The sequence below is a fragment of the Eretmochelys imbricata genome, chromosome 10 (assembly GCF_965152235.1).
Source record: "Eretmochelys imbricata isolate rEreImb1 chromosome 10, rEreImb1.hap1, whole genome shotgun sequence".
NCBI classification, from domain to species: domain Eukaryota; kingdom Metazoa; phylum Chordata; order Testudines; family Cheloniidae; genus Eretmochelys; species Eretmochelys imbricata.
In genome coordinates this window covers 42,914,463-42,935,784 of record NC_135581.1, presented here as the reverse complement: position 1 = coordinate 42,935,784, position 21,322 = coordinate 42,914,463, and the positions used below count along the sequence as shown (strand labels likewise).

At 49.7% G+C, this 21,322-nt stretch overlaps 1 protein-coding gene across 6 annotated transcripts in view; it reads right to left on the bottom strand.

Moving 5' to 3' along the window:
• Nucleotides 1–16,415, bottom strand: part of HEXA (hexosaminidase subunit alpha) — a 32,052-nt gene extending 15,637 nt beyond the window's left edge. For 3 of the 6 annotated variants that reach the window (XR_013347285.1, XM_077827945.1, XM_077827946.1), the window contains exons 1-5: nt 16,131–16,415; nt 4,017–4,115; nt 2,942–3,007; nt 2,699–2,745; nt 2,025–2,135 (exon numbers count right to left, since the gene is read on the bottom strand). Coding sequence is in view for 5 of the 6 variants with exons in the window: in XM_077827945.1 (XP_077684071.1) it covers nt 2,025–2,135; nt 2,699–2,745; nt 2,942–3,007; nt 4,017–4,115; nt 16,131–16,401 (594 nt within the window). In the remaining variant the exon portion in view is untranslated. The remainder of the gene's footprint in view (nt 1–2,024; nt 2,136–2,698; nt 2,746–2,941; nt 3,008–4,016; nt 4,116–16,130) is intronic. The other 3 variants (XM_077827947.1, XM_077827948.1, XM_077827950.1) reach the window with 3 other exon arrangements.
• Between the last annotated feature and the right edge of the window lie 4,907 nt (nt 16,416–21,322).

Below are 21,322 nucleotides of genomic sequence, written 5' to 3'. Positions count from 1 at the left end.
CATCTGATCTGACCTCCTGAATAGCACAGGCCAGGAAATTTCACCCAGTTACTCCTGAAGCGAGCCCAACAAGTTTAATCCCTCTTCTCCTCCCTTTATTTCAGTTAAGTTGGGAATCATTTGAAGAGACACTAGTCCATCTCAAGACTGCCCCACACTTGTTCCTGAGTAACAGCCGTGTTAGTCCGTATTAGCAAAAAGAAAAGGAGTACTTGTGGCACCTTAGAGACTAACCAATTTATTTGAGCATAAGCTTTCGTGAGCTACAGCTCACTTCATCGGATGCATACTGTGGAAAGTGTAGAAGATCTTACACTTGTTCCTGTAAACCGAGCTTGTCCTGCTCTATGAACTGCTTTGCATTTGGTTCTATGAAAGGGACACCAGCATCATGAGAGGGGTGAGAGAGATTAGGCCCAAGGAGATGAACGAGTCTCTCATTTACAAAGATCCTGTAAACAAGGCCAAATAAAGAAATACCCTAGGCACTGCACAGACAGGCCCCAGGGGTACTCCCTTTGTACAGTAAGTCCTCACTTAAAGTCATCCCAGTTAACACTGTTTTGTTATTAGGTTGCTGATCTATTAGAGAACATATTTGTTTAAAGTCGCGCAACGTTCTGTTCTAAGGTTGTTTGGCTCGCCTCACTCCACCCGCCCACCTGGTGCTCCTGCCGGGGAGCAGGGTCAGGGTACGGGGGCTTGCCCCATTCCGCCCACCCGGTGCTCCTGCCAGGGAGAGGGGTCGGGGCATGGGGGCTTGCCCTGCTCTGCCCACCTAGCATTCCGAGCAGGGTTGGGGAGTGGGAGCTTACCCCGTTCTGCCCACCTGGCGTTCCAGCTGGGAAGCAGGGTCAGAGTGCAGGGACTTATCCCACTCTGCCTGCCCAGCATTCCAGCTGGGGAGTGGGCAAGCCCCCAACCCCTGGCAGGAGCGCCAGCCAGGCAGAGTGGGGCAAGCCCCCGCGCCCCGACCCCACTATGCCCTGCCTCAACCAAGCTTCATAATCATCATTGGTGAATACAGTATTAAATAGTTTGAACTTATACTATATATGTATATAATGTCTTTTGTCTGGTGAAAAAAATTTCTCTGGAACCTAACCCCCTCCCCCTTTACATTAATTTTTGTGGGGAAACTGGATTCACTTAACATCATTTCACTTAAAGTAGCATTTTTCAGGAACATAACTACAACGTTAAGCGAGGAGTTATTGTACAGAAAAGGGAAACCATGGGGAGGCAGGGGAGGCCCCTTATTTAGACACACTGGTTTATAGTCCTTTACTCCCTGGGGCTGGCAGGAAATGCCAGTGCTCCCCAGCAGGGATGGGGGAGACTTGGGGAAAAGATACCAGAAGCATAATTCCAAGGGACTATCTGCAAGGATTCCATCACCACCCTCTGGCCCCGTTTTTCCTGGAAAAGCCACTGTGGCTTGCTCCAAGTGCAGTGGGCTAGTGTTCCTACTGCCTAGAGAAAAGGCCAGCTTTGAGGGTAGTGGGAGGGTCTGTGGGGCTCTCTCTCTTTCTCCAGTTCATCTGCACAGAGAATGAAAACAGTCCAAATGAGTCAGCTGTGAGTTCCCCAGGGAGTGAACCCACAAGGGGCCTAAGGAGAACAGCAAACTAGAAGGGGTGCGGGGCATTAGGAGCATTTGTCCTTGGTTTAGATCCGCCACCACCCAACCCCCTTCCGACAGCCCCTCTCTCCACTACAGCTGAAACCCATCAGACAGCTTCACTCTGTGAGCTCCTCTCCTCGCCCTTGAGCGTTGCCATGGTGCTTTACCTATTCCCAGCTGTAAGGGCTGGCCCTGGTTGGGAGGCACTATCTGACCCTATAGCACCATCAAACATGTCTGCAGAGCCAATGCAGTGCCCAGGCCCAGAGGCCCTCAGGAAGCCCCCAGCTGACCTGCAGAAGGGAACAGCTAGCCAGACTGCTCTGCCTACAATGCCACATCAAAGGCTGGCAAGCCTGCCAGCAAGGCAGGACATGTGCTTGAGCACCCGAGCACACACCAGAGTCTCTAGGATGGCTCTCACAGGCAGGTAGTGGCGAGATGTGTCCAGCAGCAGGCCCCGGTGAGCAAAGCGGGGAAAGTCCACAATGTCCGTCTTGTTGAGGTAGAACTGCAAGAAAGGGCATGCAGTAGATGAACAGCCCCCTCAGGGAAGGCCCAGAGCAAATATACAGACACCATAACATCATCAGGAGAGTGCTTTCTACAGCAGGGTTAGCTGCCTCCCCAGGCAGAGATCTGCACCTCCCTGGGGCACAGGACGGCTGGGCAGGAGTGCCTTCATTAGCCTGCAGATGGCACTTTGGAGAAGCCAGCCAGAAGAATCAGTACAAAGTTCCAGGACATGGCTCCCTCCTGCCAGGGGCTGGGCACTATTCAGAGCCTTATATTGCCAAAGCATGAGGTCCCCAGCCCTACTTGCACTACCTCATTGGTGCCCCAGGAGTCCACTTGGGTCCCCGGTTTAAAAACTCCCCCCTGAAGCCCCAGTCTTTGAGGCGGAAGGCCCAAGAGAATTCTCTTTGCAGTCCATCCACAGCGTGGCCACATTTAGCAGCTAAGCAATACTTCCCCCATGAGGCAGAGCAGGGCAGGGCTTCCCCACTAGAGTTTGCACCCATCACCCTGCACTGCATCAATGCCTCCCTCCAGCTCAGCAAGTGTCACACTCACCGTCCCGTCCTCATCTCTCCAGATGAGCTGGCTGAAGGTCTCCAGGCCTGTGGGAAGCAGACAGACAGAGCTAGGCTTTGGGCATGGATTCCTCCCAAAGAAGAGCCCAATTAACAAAGCAAGCTAGAACACACTGGAACAGGGAGATGCTCCATCCAATGGGCCTGGGAGTAGAGGCAGCAGCAAGGCTCAGCAAAAAGCACTAATGGGGACAGACACCCCAAATGGCAAATGCAGCCTCACCTCGGAGAGCTCCCCAGACACTCTCTGAAGACAGCAGCGAAAGGTCCTCTGAAGTAGACAGCTTGTCTGAAACACAGCATCATACAGGATGTTAGCACCTCTAGCACAGCCCTCCCCAGCTGGGTGAACCCCACCGCAAATTATTACAGCTCCAGCTCCAGGACCTGGATTGAGCCGGGCACTGCCAAGTTTTAGATAGTTTAAAGAGGAATATTTCACCAGGAACCCTTGCTCCCACCCAGGGTCCAATCCACACTGCTTGCCTAGCTTAATGCCTTTGGCACTCTTGGGTCACTTCAACAATAACTGGTGTACACCAACAGAGACTGAACGGTGGACTTCTGAAATAATGGAAGATGTGTGGGAGCCAGATATAATCAACCCCTTCCTTAGCCTTCCCATTTATACAGTCTCTGGTGAAAATGTTTAAAGAAAGAACAGGGCAACAGTAAACTTGACGTTTGTATGGAAAGCAGCATAGCCTAGCAAATAAAGCACTAGAGAGGGGGTCAGGAGACCTGGGTTCTACTCCTGGTTCTGCACTGGCCTGCTGGGAGACCTTGGGCCAGTAGTCACGTCCCCACCTATGCCTCAGTTTCCCCAAATGTAAAATGGAAATCATGATACTGCCCTCCTTTGTAGAGGGCTTGGAGATCTAGGGATAGAGAGTACTATATATTCCTGACAATTGTAGGCCCAGAACCAGCCCCACACTCCCTCAGAGCCACTTGCTCGCCAGTGAGGCAGGACTCAAGATCCTACGTATAACAGACAGAGCACTGAAGTTTTCCACAGCAGTGACTCAGTGGTGGGCCCAGCACTGTGGGTTCCAGGGAACAGGAGACTCCCTGGTTAAGTGTCTCATTGACAGCTGCCAGAAGTCATTACTCCCTAAAAGAGGGCACATTCTGTACAGCCGGGTACACCCTGCATTTGTTGCACTGCATCCAGGGCTTCCTGGCAGTGCTGTCTGGCTGCAGCATATCACCTCCTCATGTAAAGTGGGCCTAGATCTTTGGTCCTGATCATTGCTACCCAACCAGCAGTTCTTGCTTTGTGACGGACTGATGCTTACAGCTCTCCACAGAGTCCATGTCGGGAAAGCCATCACAATGCGGCGTGGCAACAGAGACCAGCAACTCAGCGCAAAGAGGCTCCCAGGGTCGCGTATCCTCTGCAACACACACAGAATATGGATTAACCAAACACCAACTCAGCACACTCTGCCTCCCAAGCCAAGCTTTGCAGGGTATCTGCTGTCCGTTAAGTGATGGAAGTGCTGACTGATCACTGCTCACATGTGTGGTAGGGGTGGCTTTTAACTACAGGCTGGGGCTAAGGAAGGTTGGAAGGGCTGTCAGGGCAGAGTGAACTAGGGTCTGGAAGAGAGGTCCTGTAGAGAAACTCTACGAACAGCCTAGTTAAAGCAACAAACTTAGACTGAGCTGAATGTCATGTTACTGTTGCTTCAATTGCCAATAAAAGAACTGCCCCAGCAAGTGGGACAAATGCAGGTATTAATCCAGAGAGAGGCAAGGACTCTGCCTGTTCATAGAGCCATAAAGGTCAAGAGACAGGGGCTTCGTCAGACCACAGGGGACAGTGAGTTCCAAAGTCAAAGGCCTGTCCTGGAAGACAAAGACAAAGCAAACAAACAACCCAGCCAACCCTTTGCTAGGCTGCTGCCTAATTCTCTCATTCCAGGACAACAGTAACATGAGTAATGTGTGTTGCCTCTCGAACCCTAAGCCAGACACCTGGAAGAACAGCCTGATGTAGCAGAATCTGATAAGCACTGTCTTGGACAGGATGGGAGAATCAGCAACGGGACCAATAACTAACAAACCACCTGAGCAGAAAGTGCCACTCTCACCAGTGCCGTCTGCCCCCAGCGCTAGAGAGGCCAAAGGACAGGCTGGTTAGACTGATTAGTGGCAGCTAAGGGAGATCAGAGTCCACATTATCACCAACTCACACAGAACTTTGGATAGCAGAACCCTGTTTGGAAAGCGAAGAGGTGAGGTCATGTTTTATTAGACAGTCTCAGGGGCTGCAGGGCTTCAGGGTACTTGGATGGAGACAGAGGCCCCAAGGCATTCCTCCCCATTTCCAAACACTGTGGGGGAAGATGATGATGCATCTCAGAGTGCATCAAGAGGATTATGTAATGTAATCTTATCACCAGGCCCCAATCCAATTAAATTAGCAGAGAGAGTCCCCACTGATCAGGCCCCCTCGTGCGGCCAAGGCAGCACCAGGTTCAGAGGAGAATAAGCCCAGCCAAGTTAAAGAGTGGAAAGGATACAGTGGCACTTGGTGGCTCACCAGGTGAAAGCCCTAGTCACTCCTTCCTGCAAACCAGAGCCCAGTTTTGATTTGGGGTAGGATTTTCCAAAGTACCCATTATCAGCCTAACTCTGCTCCACCTGGAGTCCCTCGGCAAAAACACTCACTGACTCCAATGGGAGCAGCTAGGCCAAGGAGGGCGAGGGGTGGGACTGTCCAAAGCAATTTCAAGGATGATTAATTGAGGGGCAGTAATGTAAAGCCACCACTGGGAACCATGGTCAGCTATGTCCAGTCTCAGCTCAGAAAGAGCTCAGATCTAAAGTAGCAAGAGGTGTTGCCTACCAGGCCCAATGGCACCTGCTCATACTTTGTCCACTTTAACCAGCACCATTAGCTACTCCCCTCCCTGAGGATTAATACTCAAGGGGGGAACCAGTGCCAACACAGTTCGGCTGAAGATGAAGGGCCCAACATGCTAAAGGATCCAAATGAGAGTGCACACAGTTACAGAGACTAAGACTTCCCAAGGGCTCTGGCCCACCAAGTATTCAGATGGCATGAGGGACCATGTGCTGTGAGCTAAAGTTTGCAGAGTGGTTCTAAGGAACCACAAAAAATATTTCCATGACAGATTGTAGGATATGGGGAAGGAGGAAGGGATGGGTAGCAAGCCTTTTAATTTAACTCCCAAATACAGAGAGGTCAGTAACAAAGGCTGCCACATTGCCCATGCTCGGCAAAGCAGAAAACCCAGATCCCATAGTGTATCAGGGATAGAAATGTCCCTTTCTCACAACCCCACTACTGGAGGGAGTGACACAGCAACAGCCACCACTAAATTGAAGAGGTAGGGCCTTGACTCACCCCAGGACTCTTCCCAAGACCAAGAGAAACAAGGGACAGCATTTCCCAGCTTGGTCAAGTGGAGACTCGAGTCAGGAGAATAAGGGATTTTTTTAGATGACTTCTTTATGAGTAGGCAGAGGAAGGCCAATAGTGCAGGATATAAACAGCTCTCTCCAAGTGCAGAACAATAGCTGTGGTTCTTCTCTTGCAAGGCTGATCCAATAAGGGCAGGATTGTTTCTAATGCAAAGGCCTTTCAGAATTTTCCATCAGGCACCAGCTGTTCTTTAAGCAGCATCGCCAGGAAGCAACGGAGTTGTCTGCTCAATGATGAACTGAGAGCTGGCAAAGCACCCACTAGCCAAATAGCCCATACGATTTTAACCTGTCCCGGAGAGAAAGAGAAGAATACTGCCCCAGCTCTCCAAGGAGCATGCGAAGGGAATGCTACATGCAACAGAAGTGGGTTTTGTAAGGAAAGCACTGAGCCTTGATAGAATCTCCCCCGACAATCTTGCCCCATGCTAACCGGCCCAGTGAGATCTAGCAACCAACCCCAATGAATGCAGATAATCCTCTAATACAAAGAGTGCAGTGAGCATCAGCAGAGCAAAGTGCACCCATATGCCTTTGATGGAGGGCCATCCCCAGGATGGGACGAGATCCACAGCCAGCAAGGAATTTAATGGGGCAACAATAACCAAGCAGGGCCCGCAACTAAGTCCCACCCAGCCAGCCCCATGGATCTTAGCTAGAAAGAGTATGTTTGACTATCAGAGAGCAAGCAAGTAGCAGAGCAACCACACCCCTTGGAAAAACATAGATAAAGCAGGCATCCAGAGGGAAGGGGACATGCTTGCCATTTGAGCTGAGACATAGAGACGATCATATAATAACCCTGTTGGCCAAGGATCCAGGCTAAGAGCAGTGCCAGGAAGTTGTTATATGAGCCAGCTATTGTCTGGGATTGGAACACAAGCAAGAGTCTTAAAAAAACCCCCACAATCACAGCAAATTAGGGTCAGTGAAGCATCAAGGGTGATTTGAGCTGGGAGCGCAGACTTGAGTTCCCAACAGGGTCCTGACACCTGCACTGGCCACACCTGGTTTCCAGGAGTTTAAGATGTTGGGGTTCTGACTAACTAGACAACTGCCTAGGGGAGGCAACCTAGGGACAGAGGATGTGGAAAAAGCTAATGTACTCAATGCTTTTTTTGACAATGTCTTCACAAACAAGGTCAGCTCCCAGACTATTGCACTGGGCAGCACAGTATGGGGAGGAGGTGACCAGCCCTCTGTGGAGAAAGAAGTGGTTCAGGACTATTTGGCTGGCTAGATTGTCGGGCTCAACGGGTAGTGATCAATGGCTCCATGTCTAGTTGGCAGCCGGTGTCAAGTGGAGTGCCCCAGGGGTCGGTCCTGGGGCTGGTTTTGTTCAATATCTTCATAAATGATCTGGAGGATGGTGTGGATTGCACTCTCAGCAAATTTGCGGATGATACTAAACTGGGAGGAGTGGTAGATACGCTGGAGGGGAGGGATAGGATACAGAAGGACCTAGACAAATTGGAGGATTGGGCCAAAAGAAATCTGATGAGGTTCAATAAGGATAAGTGCAGGGTCCTGCACTTAGGATGGAAGAATCCAATGCACCGCTACAGACTAGGGACCGAATGGCTAGGCAGCAGTTCTGCGGAAAAGGACCTAGGGGTGACAGTGGACGAGAAGCTGGATATGAGTCAGCAGTGTGCCCTTGTTGCCAAGAAGGCCAATGGCATTTTGGGATGTATAAGTAGGGGCATAGCGAGCAGATCGAGGGACGTGATCGTTCCCCTCTATTCGACATTGGTGAGGCCTCATCTGGAGTACTGTGTCCAGTTTTGGGCCCCACACTACAAGAAGGATGTGGATAAATTGGAGAGAGTCCAGCGAAGGGCAACAAAAATTATTAGGGGTCTAGAACACATGACTTATGAGGAGAGGCTGGGATTGTTTAGCCTGCAGAAGAGAAGAATGAGGGGGGATTTGATAGCTGCTTTCAACTACCTGAAAGGGGGTTCCAAAGAGGATGGCTCTAGACTGTTCTCAATGGTAGCAGATGACAGAACGAGGAGTAATGGTCTCAAGTTGCAGTGGGGGAGGTTTAGATTGGATATTAGGAAAAACTTTTTCACTAAGAGGGTGGTGAAACACTGGAATGCGTTACCTAGGGAGGTGGTAGAATCTCCGTCCTTAGAGGTTTTTAAGGTCAGGCTTGACAAAGCCCTGGCTGGGATGATTTAACTGGGAATTGGTCCTGCTTCGAGCAGGGGGTTGGACTAGATGACCTTCAGGGGTCCCTTCCAACCCTGATATTCTATGATTCTATGACTCTATTTAGAAAAGCTGGACGTGCACAAGACCATGGGGCCGGATACACTGCATCCAAGAGTGCTAAAGGAGTTGGTGGATGTGATTGCAGAGCCATTGGCCATTATCTTTGAAAACTCATGGCGATCAGAGGAGGTCCCGGATGACCTGAAAAAGGCTAATGTATTGCCCATCTTTAAAAAAGGGAAGAAGAAGGATTCAGGGAACTACTGGCCAGTCAGCCTCACCTCAGTCCCTGGAAAAATCATGGAGCAGGTCCTCAAGGAATCAATTCTGAAGCACTTAGAGGATAGGAAAGTGATCAGGAGCAGTCAGCATAGATTCACCAAGGGCAAGTCATGCCTGACTAACTAATTGCCTTCTATGATGAGATAACTGGCTCTGTGGATGAGGGGAAAGCAGTGGACGTGTTATTCCTTGACTTTAGCAAAGCTTTTGACACGGTCTCCCACAGTATTCTTGCCAGCAAGTTAAAGAAGTATGGGCTGGATGAATGGAATATAAGGTGAACAGAAAGCTGGCTAGATAATCGGGCTCAACGGGTAGTGATCAAATGCTCCATGTCTGGTTGGCAGCCAGTATCAAGCGGAGTGCCCCAAGGGTCGATTCTGGGGCCAGTTTTATTCAGTATCTTCATTAATGATCTGGAGGATGGCATGGATTCCACCCTCAGCAAGTGTGCAGATGACACTAAACTGGGAGGAGTGGTAGATACGCTGGAGGGTAGGGATAGGATACAGAGGGACCTAGACAAATTAGAGGATTGGGCCAAAAGAAATCTGATGAGGTTCAACAAGGACAAGTGCAGAGTCCTACACTTAGGACAGAAGAATTCCATGCACTGCTACAGACTAGGGACCGAGTGGCTAGGCAGCTGTTCTGCAGAAAAGGACCTAGGGATTACAGTGGACGAGAAGCTGGATATGAGTCAACAGTGTGCCCTTGTTGCCAAGAAGGCTAACAGCATTTTGGGCTGTATAAGTAGGAGCATTGCTAACAGATAGAGGGACGTGATCATTCCCCTCTATTCGGCATTGGTGAGGCCTCATCTGGAGTACTGTGTCCAGTTTTAGGCCCCACACTACAAGAAGGATGTGGAAAAATTGGAAAGAGTCCAGCGGAGGGCAACAAAAATGATTAGGGGGCTGGAGCACATGACATATGAGAGTCTGAGGGAACTGGGATTATTTAGTCTGCAGAAGAGAAGAACGAGGGGAGATTTGATAGTTGCTTTCAACTACCTAAAAGGGCGTTCCAAAGAGGATGGATCTAGGCTGTTCTCAGTGGTAGCAGATTACAGAATAATGGCCTCAAATTGCAGCGGGGGAGGTTTAGGTTGGATATTAGGAAAAACTTTTTCAAGGGGAGGGTGGTGACACACTGGAATGGGTTACCTAAGGAGGTGGTGGAATCTCCCTCCTTCGAGGTTTTTAAGCTCAGGCTCGACAAAGCCCTGGCTGAGATAATTTAGTTGGGGATTGCTCCTGCTTTGAGCAGGGGGTTGGACTGATATTCTATGATTCTCTCTCACCAACTGACACCATGACAGCTGCAATCAGCTAAAGCACTTTGAGCTATCAGCCTTCTGTGTGGATGGGAGAGTACTGCTGGGAGGGTGTTCTCAGTGTCAATGTGAAAAAAAAGAACGAGGAGTACTTGTGGCAGCTTAGAGACTAACAAATTTATTTGAGCTTAAGCTTTCATGGGCTAAGGCCCACTTCATCAGATGCATGCAGTGGAAAATACAGTGTGAAAATACAGTGTGAAACAACACCTCCATCTGCCAGAGGCCAGGTTTAGTAACCAGGTGGTCAGGCTGCAAAGTTTATTTGTTTGAACGGGCTCTTTCAAGAAGGGCAAGAGGAGGCTGAGTAGATGGGAATATTTTGCGGAGCTCAGAGGGGTTTAGTTTGTGGGCACTGGATGCTCACTCCAAACACAAACAACCCAGACCAACTAGATCAGAGTTTTGCATGGGCACATTTTGAATAAGTAGCTAATCCACATTGAAGTCTCCCCAACTCTCTGAAATACGATCACAATGCTCCTTTCTAACTGGAATTCCAATTCAACCTAGTTCAATGGAACACAATATATCCTTCCATATATTGCTTGGATTTTTCCCTTTTCTCTGTTATACCTAACAAAACCTTGCTATAAGATTTTTTTTTTAAACCAACACAATTAGACAAGTCACAAGGGAAGTAATTTGAGCCCTGCATGAGCCACTGTACTTTGGAAAGAATGCAAGCACATGTTGAAGCTGAGGAGGAAGATGTGGGCACACAGAATCACGAGTCCAAGCACTAAGAAATGTTCCAAGTGATTTGATGGTCATGTTTTCCTGCTGGCATAGATGGTGAAGTGTGAATACTAGTTTTATTCTTTGTTTGCAGTGTAGTTGTAGCCATGTTAGTCCAAGGATATTAGCAAGACAAGGTGGTTGATGTAAGATCTTTTATTGGACCAACTTCTATTGGTGAAAGAGATGAGATTTTGAGCCACAGAGAGCTCTTCTTCAGGTCTGGGAAAGGTCACACAGTATCACAGCTAAATACAAGGTGGAACAGATTGTTTAGCATAAGTAGTTAACTCATAGTCTAAGAGACCATTCCACGTAAGTTTATATTTCTAGCAACACCTAGAAATGTGGGGTCCCTTCAGATCTTAAATCAAAAGTTTCCCACTGCTATTTAAAGGGTCAGATTTGGGAGTGAACCACTTGTTTATTTTCCAGTCTGGTCAAACCCCAGCTCTATTCACCTGCAATAAGGTGCATTCACGGCAGATTGTGCAGAGTGAATTCTAATACTACCAATTCCCTTCTTTCCTTGTCCACTTTGATCAATGGTGAAATGGTTCAAGTTATTAGGCATGTGATTTACTGTTTATTTTTGATTAATGGGATGCATTTTGTGTTTCTCAGAGCTATTGCTTCAGGCTGTCTTCAGACTTATCCAAACATTACAGCCTCAGTGTACATTGGGTTCACAGCCTTATGACAATAAGGGCTAGGGGAATATTTTTAAATGGAAGTTTAGATTCTGGAGGACATGACTGCAGCCACCATGAAAAGGTACCGGCTCACTGGGAAGTCATGAGCCATCCCACACCAAGTTTCCACCCTTCAGTACTTGACCTTGTAGCACGAACCCAGGAGTAAGTCATGTTCCCTTCCTGCCAGGATAGAAAAACCTTGCTTTTTGTCTTGGGGACAGGGGTGCTTGACAATTTCCCCTGCCAAAGCAGGTGCTCCTGGATGGAGAGAATGTGCTGAGGATAGAGATGCATTTGTGAGAGGGTAACACGTGGAGGGGTATCCTTCCAACTACTCTTCAAACAGTGAGCAGCATGTTCAGGGCCAGGGCCATGCTAGAAAGAGCTAAGACAGTGGAGAAAACCAAAGCTGGTGCAGTTACAGCAGCAGCAGCCCACCACAAGGGAGAGAGGGGGAAGCAAGGTAAAGAGTAGAACCCCGATGCCATGGACAGGATTTGAAGAGAAGGAAAGAAACCAAGACACCCAAGGAGAAAGCGACAGAGAACGTACTCACATTTAGAACCCTCCCAGAGAGTGAAGTGAGGCAGCTGATTCCTTACTGCCTCTGCACTGAGAGCATGAAGGCTTGGAACTGACCCAACTTCTTTTAAAAAGAGACTAGACCAGTAGTCCGCAAACTGTTGAGGGTCACTCCCCCCACCCCTGTTTGCGTCCACCTGCCCAGGGGGATGGGTGGGGGGGACGCAGACAGGGGTAATGGGGCCGAGGCTGGGGCCAGAGCTGAGATGGGTCTTGGGCTGGGAGCGGGGCGAGAGGCCAAGGCTGGGCGGGGGAGCGGAGCTGTAGCTGGGCGGCTGTGGGGGCCGGCAACCAGGCCCACAGCCAGGTGCGCTCCACTCTCGCCCCAGCCTTGGCCCTGAACTGGGAACAGAACCGTGGCCAATGGCTGAGGGCGAAGCTGTGCCGAGGCTGGGGACAAGGCCAGGAGCTGGGGAGGTGGTTGGGGGCAGGACTGGAGCAGAGCTGGGAGGGGCTGGGTGGTGCTCCCTCCCTGCCCCCCATGGGGGCTGGCCCAGGCCCACCACACCCTCTCCCCAACGTTTCTCCACACCCCCTATGGGGCCTGTCCCACACTTTGGGGACCTCTGAACTAGACACATTCTCCTGCAGTGAATGCCCTCCTGCATTTGCAACAGTAATGAACTCCAGTAAGGGGCAATCCTCCAAGCACTGACCTTGGATTACAAGCACAGTTACCAGAATTGTAGGCCCCACACCCTCTATGCCTAGGTTACCATCACACCCTGTGAACACCAAAGGGGGTGGGGTGGAATAAAATAAGTGCCACTTTCATCTTCAGAGCAGGAACATAGGCTAGTAGTTGAAGTACTCGCGTGGAGGACTGCTCTGGATTCTGTTCCCATACTTATAAACAGTTATGAGTTTGGGCAATTAACTTACGTCCAGATCCTCAAAGACATTTAAGCACCTAACTCCCATTGACTTGGAGTTAGGCACCTAAATGCCTTTGAGGATCTGGCCTGTCAGCTCTGCCTGTTTCTCCATCTGTAGAATGGGGGTTACATTTCCCTGACACCCGAGCGGGCAGTACAGGTTAATTCATTGATATTTATGAAGCACCTTGATGCCCATGCACAAAAGGGAGGAATGTAATTCAGAACAGAACACACAGGCCAATTCAGCAGCCTCATCCCATACAGATGAGAGCTCAATGAGTGTTCATGTGATTTCCATATTTAATCAAGTATGGTCAATTTATCACCACTCTTAGAATTAAACTGGATTGCCAATGAAAATGGGATCTAGTGCAGGGGTGGGCAAACTTTTTGGCTCGAGGGCAGGCCCCCAAACAGCCTGGCCCCCATCCCCTCCCACTTCCCACCCCCCTCAGAACCCCCCCGCTCTTTGTCCCTTGACCGCCCCCTCCTGGGACTCCCCACTCCCTAACTACCCCCCCAGGGCCCCACCCCCCATCCAACCACCCTCTGCTCCCCATCCCCTGACTGCCCCCCCGAACCTCTGCCCCATCCAACCACTCCCTGTCCTCTGACTGCCCCCTGGGATCTCCTGCTACTTATCCAACCCCCCTGCCCCTGTTCCCTTACCATGCTGCTCAGAGCAGAAGGACAGGCTTATTGGAAAGCCTGGGAGGTGGGCGGGTGCAAGTAGTGTTGCCCACATGGCGGCATAACTACAGGGGATGGCTGACAGCAGGGGATGGCTGGGGGCTAGCCTCTTTGGCCAGGAACTCAGGGGCCGAGGAGGATGGTCCCGCGGGCCGTAGTTTGCCCACCTCTGATCTAGTGTCTGCCTGTGTTTGACAGAACTGACAAGATCCAGGAAGCGAGATGGGAAGAGAAACTGCTTTGTTCGCCGGTCTGGAGGCTGGGCGGGGGGGTGGGGGGGGTAATGTTTGGTAATCATCAACTTTAATAAACCAGAAGAAACTTCTTTTGCTTAAACAATCTACAGTGTACTGTTTGAGTGTGCTTGAGTTTTATATACACTTGTTCAGGGGATGTTTGCCAAGTCACTGCTGTGCTTCCTCTCGTATTAAGGATTGGGATATCTGCTACAAACATTAACCTGACATCTCACTGTGATTTCATTTGTGTTTCTTATAGTTTTATGTTAAAATCGTTAACTCTTTGGTGCAGGGAGAACACTGAACTAGGATCACGAGATCTGGGTTTTATTCCAGCTCTAGCACTAGCCTGTGGGGTGACCTTGGGCAAGTAATTTCACAGAATCATAGAATATCAGTGTTGGAAGGGACCTCAAGAGCTCATCTAGTCCAACCTCCTGCTCAAAGTAGGACCAATCCCCAATTTTTGCCCCAGATCCCTAAATGGCCCCCTCAAGGATTGAACTCACAATCCTGGGTTTAGCAGGCCAATGCTCAAACCACTGAGCTATCTCTCCCTCACCTGCCTATGCCCCAGTTTCTCCATCTGTTAAATGAGAATAATGTTACTGACCTCCTTTCTGAAGCATTTTGAGTGGTACTGACGAAAAGTCTGATGTAAGAGCTAGATATTATTTTCATTCAGCAACTAGTACAATGGGACCCTGATCTATGACTGGGGCTACTAGACTCCAATAGACAACTAGTAGCCAGTTTTGTTCTCACAGGAAGCCAGTTTGGGTGTGAATCTAGGGAAGGGACCCATTAGGAGGGTTCAAGCCATTGACTTTCCAATGTCTTGAAAACTCAGAATTCACAGCACCGTACCAGATATTTTACTGCAAGGGTTCATTTTAAATGAGGAGCCCACTTTGACTCCCAGTTTACCAACATATAATCTTACTATGAAATTTAACAAGATCACGCTTTTTAAAAGACAGAAAACAGATGTGTGTGCATTTAAAGGAAGAAATTATATACTACTTGTGTGACCCAGGAAGAGGCAGCTGGACTCATATATACAAATCTAACTGTACCCACTCACTGCTGCCTGCCCCAATCAGATTAACATGGTTTTGGCTTGTAGTATTTGTGGGACAACAGCTATAGATCAGTGTTATAGCCCAACAAGTCCAGTACTCACTACAAAGAAAAAGTTGTGTTACAACACAGATGTTCCATAAGCTATTATTATAGGACATGTACCATAGGCGTGATCTAAAAGGATCACCTGAATTATTTTTGTGCAGTTGCTATTTGTTGCCCTCTATCCATACGTGTTAATTTCCAACTGTAAAATCTGCTTTGAGGAGCAAGGGCATGCAGACCAGCAGGAAGCACAGACTTTTGGCTGCTGTAATCAAAAGCCAACCCAGTGCACGCACTTTTCATAATCAGACATGCAAACACTTTGAGGACAACTTGCCCAATGGCTGCAGGTTTGCAACTGACAGGAAGAGGTGCTACTGGTTAGTCAATACAGTCACATTATTAACCTTACATTATGTTAAACCAATGCACTCCATTTCCCTGAGTCTCAGAAGTCATGAAGCCAGCAGCATATTTGTTTGTAGTAATATTTTATTTCAAGTTGCCAGTGCTGCAAAGACTGCAGTGGAACATTTGTGCTTGAAGAAGTGTCGCTATAGGACTCTCTTTAAAAACTTCATGGAAATATTGCTACTTTTGCAGAAGTTTTAAAGTCCCTTGACATGCATTAATTCAAAGCCCAATGCTGACATAGGGCAAGCTATCCCAGCCCCACCAGCTTCCAGTCCAGGTAAGCACCCCACTTTACACAAGGAGTTAGAGCTTTATTTTGTGCTTCCCAAACAGGAGGGAGGTAGCAATGTGAAGCACCCCAACACACATAATAAGCACACTGGTCTGCTGTTCCCAAGTCTGCAATATCCCTACAAACCCCAGCCCAGGCCAAGTACCTGCACCACAGGGGAAGCAAGATGGTATCTGGCCTGCCAGCCTCGAGCCTTCATTGGAAATACCAAAACGTGGGGGCTTCGCACACCGGGGAACCATTTAGTAGAGCAGGAACCTGCCACCCCCCCGGGCAGTTCACCACATCCTCCCCCGACTATACCCCTCTCCTCCACCAGAACATAACACCCCATCCCCCCTCGCGCCATACCGCTCTCCCCAACTCCACGGCAGCCCGCCCAAGCCTCCCCTCACCATGCCGCTTCCCGCACTCGCCAGGGCGGCGCTACATCCGTGGAGCCCCCCCAGGAGCAGTGCCCCGTACCCCCTGGCAGGGCCGCCGCGGCCTCGGGCCCCTCACCTGGCCCCCGCGGGCCGGCGTCGCGCAGCAGCCGCTGGTAGCGTAGGAAGGCCTGGTCCAGCACCGCGCATCCCGGCCCCACCGCCGACGAGTGCGCGTAGCCGAACCGAAACCGGCTGGGGCTCAGGCGGCAGCGACCCCCGCCCGGCGACTCGCGGACCAGCTGGGGCTGTGGCCACACGGCGCCCACGGGCACCAACCCCAGCAGCAGCAGCGCCAGCCCCAGCCCGGCCATGGCACCGGCACCGGTCACGTGATCCAGGTGACGGGGGGGGCCGCGTGACAATCGCCCCCGCGGGCCACTGAGAGGGGCCAGGCATCAGCCAGAGGGGGCGGGGCTTCTCCAGAGAGGCGTGCGCAGGGGAGTTCAGGGCTCTGGCCACACAAACGGGGTCTCCCAGGAGCCTGTCCAGGGGGGCCTAGAGAGCAGGGTGTTCTGGGGTCAGGATCTCGGCCTCACACCCCATGTACCAAGGGCCTTGCACAGTCCCGTCACCACAACATCTGGGCACTTCATTCTCTCTAACCCCTTCAGCCTCACGCCCCGGGTGTAGGGGAGCACCCGGCCCTCTGGTGCGGGAGGCACAGACCCTCTAGGGCCTAGTCCACGCACATGGTGTGTGCACTTACCACACAAAGGCTGCTTATACTAGGGCCTGGTTTGCACTTAAAAATTAGATCAACCTGCTGTGTTGGTCAGGGCAGGCGTTGAGTACTGTAGTAATGGCGCCTGACACTGCTAGGGAGATGTAAGAATTCTCTTGCCCACCCAGCTACTCCCTCCCAGCAAGGTAGATTAATTACACTGCCAGAAAGCCCTCTTCCGCCGAAGTAGGAAGCATCTACAGTGCCATGTTGTAGCTGTGCTGCTGTAGCATAGATGTAGGCTCATGCAGCTATTCCCCCGTGGGAAGGAGAATGTGCTGTCCCACTGTAAGGGAGCTTTATAGCTCTATGACTTTGTCCTACTGTGGGCTGTACAGCTATATTGGTAAAAAATTACACCCCTAATGGATATACCAATACTCTGTTTACCCTTGACTACACTACTGGCTGGATTTTATAATTACAGATTAGACACTATCATTAATCTCACTTGTCAGGGGAGCCTTTCAAGGAGCCCCGAACTGTCAGTGTTGGTAGCAATCTTCAATGCCTTATAGTTCATAGGTTCAGCTGAAAGATGGCTCTCAAGGGCCTCTCGGTTGACTTTGTAACTTGCAATGACAGAAAAATAGTGCAAACAATATGTCAGTGATGAAGAGAGCTGCTGGGGAGGGAACGGAGAGTTTGAACACCATGATAAAATAAAACAAATGTGGTTTTGAACTGGAACATGAAGCGTGACTTGTCTCTACTGCCCTGGGAATGACTGATCAGTCACATGGCAACATCCACGGCATATTGGAGTTGGCAGACCCCTAAGTTTCTTCTGTTTTTTCCCTTATAACAATGCCACATAGCTTCACACACACACTTTTTTTCTTTTCCTTGCTCCTATTTCAGGAGGAGGAATCCACCCTCGGTTTATCCTGTATTTCTATGGTGGCTGGTCTGTCCAAAAGCAGTACTAATATTTAATCACATAAAAAGAGCAGGCTCCGGAGAAATAGCAGAACTGCACTGCCCAAACTCCAAACATCTCCATTGCCTCTTCCAATACAATTGCTAAGTACAAGATGGCAAGAAGCCTTGTGCCCTCTGAGCAGGTTTCAGGCCAGCATTAGATGTAGGAGCCATTGCTCAGCTGTTATCTCCAGCTTTTCCATTGGGCTGGAGGGGTCTGAGCCATGGGGAGGGAACTGAGAAGTGTCCATAATGCAGATTGGGGGTGAGTCCCCTGATTCCTGCTGCTTTGTGTTTGTCCTTGCAGAAGAACCTGTTCTGGGGATGGGGAGGGACTTGCACCCTGGTGCTCCATGTGAGAGGTGGGATGGGAGCCACTTCCAGCTTGTTCTGTTGGGCAGAGGAGAGCTCAGTGGTTTCTTTGGGGCCTTTGCTGGGGAGATTGGGTGGATCCCCAGGGGGCCCAGAGGCTGGGGAGGGTGTCTCAATCTGGGGCTGGGAATAGGTCGGTTCTCACTCAGTGGGGCAGGGGACAGCCCTACCTAGGGATGAGTGGAATCTGGGATGGAGTGGAGTTTGCCCTCATCATATCTGCAGCTGGGCCCAGACCATGCTTTGTGTCCCAGCCAGAGGTGCCCATTGGCAACACCTGTGTGGACAGATGTGGGGCGGTTTGGTGCCTCTGCGACTTCAGGTTCCCAGGCAGGAGCTGCTTCTGGCTTTGACTTGTTATTGAGCTCCTGGGAGAGGGAGAGCTGCAGTCACTGGCACCCAGAACCACAACCAGTTCCTGCAAAGGGATGGGGAGAGTGGGGAGGCCCAGGGGATGGCAGATTGTACAGTTGTGGGGACCCCAGAATCCCCTGGGGTGAGCATCTGTAAGGCCATATGACTCACCCCCATGGGAACAGCCCAGTGGGTCCCCAGGGCCAGTGCGACTCTTCCCAGGAGTATCCAGAGAGTGAGGCACCTCACTATCTATCTGTATCTTTGGGTGCCAAAATCCCTTTGAAAATCTGACCCTCAGGTCCCAGCTCAACAGAGCACTTAGGCACATACCTAAACTCTACTCCAGTTAACTACAGTAGGATTTATAACGTCCTGTAAATAAAGCACATGCATAACTGCTTTGCTGAACCGGGGCCTCTGAAGCCATAAAAGCCAATTCATGGAAACATTCCCCACTCTCAGAAGTGCATTTCCCCTAACCCAGGCCTGTAGGTCTGATTCTGATCTCACACCAGGGGGATCAAGAGGAACTCCACGGAAATGAATGGCAGGCACAGGGGTGAAACTAGGAGGGAGTGGGAGGAGAAACAGGACCAGTGTCACTGTCTGCAACAGCAGCTTCCCTGGGTAAAGGCAGAGATGCTAGTTGTCATGGAAACATGGAAAATGTAACAGATATTTCCCCAAAGCATTTATTATGTGGCGATTTCAATGAAGTACCCATCTCCAGGTGCCCCTGCTATCAGCTTATGTATTAGACAATATGGGCTAGTTCCTGAGACAAACCCCCAGATTTGGGCCCTGTCTCTTTCCCTATTTCACCCCAGACCCTGATGTTAAATGGACATTTAGGTGGCAAAGCCAATAGCTCGCAAGCTCAGAAGTGCCTGAATTACCATTTCCCGAGGATCCTTAACTCAGTCCACTTGTGCTGTATTTTGGGGCTTACACTAATGGATCACACTTAGGGCCTTTGCAGAGAAAGTGTTGTAAATCAGGAGAATGCCAGGGGGCTGCATCCCCAGAGAGGAAGGCACTTTCCTCAAAGGCCCCTCTAACCATCAAGTTGGCGCTCCCCTCCCACAAGTATCTCCTCAGCTTCATCCAGCATAACCTTCCCCCCAGGACACCCCCACAACCAAGAGTCATTTATCTACAGCCACAAAGCTGGGCCCAAAACTCTACTCCAGAGTTCCGCAACACTAGTGCCTGTCAGTACTCCCTTCCCCCCAGAGATGGGCCCTGAGAGTCCTGGGGAGGAGTCCCCTGGCCAGACCCAGATCCTCAAAGGGTTTGGGCTTCCAGACTGGGGATTTGACGCTCCCAGCCAGGCACAATGTGGAAAATGCAGCCAAGGGTGCAAATGAGACCCAGCGTGGGGGCCAGGGCTCCTACAGCCAATGCCCAACCTATGAGGCCATTGCACCCCTAGCCACAGGCCTGCACTGCCCAGGGCCTTAGTTACCCCTGGCCATGGGGTCCACACTAACACACTCACTTGAGCTCTTCCATCCCCCCTCTCCGAGTGGTGACTCTGCTGCCCAGCATTAGTCCTGTGTCACTGCCCACTTTCCAGGATCAGACTCCTGAAATGAGCATGTCCAACTGTCCCAGCTGTAAGGGGCCATGGCAGATGCCCAAGCGTTTGCAGGATTGGGCCCTTATATTGCAAATCTCTGTACTTTTGGAACAAGGTAGCTCAGGACAGCTTCACGTAAGAGCTGGAATGTAACAAGCCTCCTGGATGAGGTGGTGTCTGGCATATTTGCTGTGCTATATTGAAAGTGAAACAACAAGAATGTGTTTCCTTCATTGGGTTTGGAATAATTTATCTGGGAGTCAGTTCTACTAAAGTTTTTACTGCTAATATATAGTCATTCTAAATCCTGTAGTATAATTGGATGATTAATTACATTAGACAGAGGGCTAAGAGTTAAAGTAACAGTAACCTGAATTGGTGGTTGTTAAGGTTAGAAAATGACAGCTAAGTACAATGTAACACAGTTATTAGTAAAGAAGCTCCTAAGCTAAAGACGGTTTTGAATTGGTACCCGAAGGTGCAGAGAACTTTGATTGACTACCCTCTTCTATACCAGAAGCCTGATTCTAATGCAGGATTCAGTCTGGTGTAATTTTGAACCAATTAAAAAGCAATCCATGACATTGCAGCTGGATCGGTTGTTGATATGGCTTCCTATTACATTATATTCTGCTGCTGAATGGCTTTAACAGATGAATGTGGTCAATTTATATTTCAGTTAGAGTGTAAGTGAAGGGACCGGTGGAGATGTGAGGGCACAGGGAAGCATGACAAAATATTATCAATTTCAGTATTAGCAGACAGGCAATTTCTCAGCTGTGGATATATTTGTGAATGGGAACATTTTAACAAATAGTAACTTAAAAGGCAAGTTTACTACAAAAAGTTTGGGATGAGATTTTTCAAAGCCAGGGAAAGGATGTGGCTATCCAGTTCAGGCAGCTTTGGAAATCTTTACCTCAGCCTTGAGGGATATTTGCACAGTCAAAAACTATTGGATTTTTTTTGTAAAGCATCTATTTATTTATAGGTGTACAAAGTGCAAATATCTTTGTTGGTTTCAACTCACAGCTTTGTTGCTTTCAGTACTGGGCAAACTGCAAATGTTTGTATAGTATCTAGACTAGTAATACAGTGGTATTAGTTAATGAGTTTACTGGCAGTCAATTAACTAGTTAAATCAGGAAGTCAAAGTCTAGTCTAGAAAAACCCTTCCTGTGTGATCACTTCAAATCTCTCCAGCTAAATCAGGGCTGGGTCAATAGTGGGAGTGGAGACCTCCAAAGAATACCTATGGTGTATGCTGCGGGAAGTGATATTG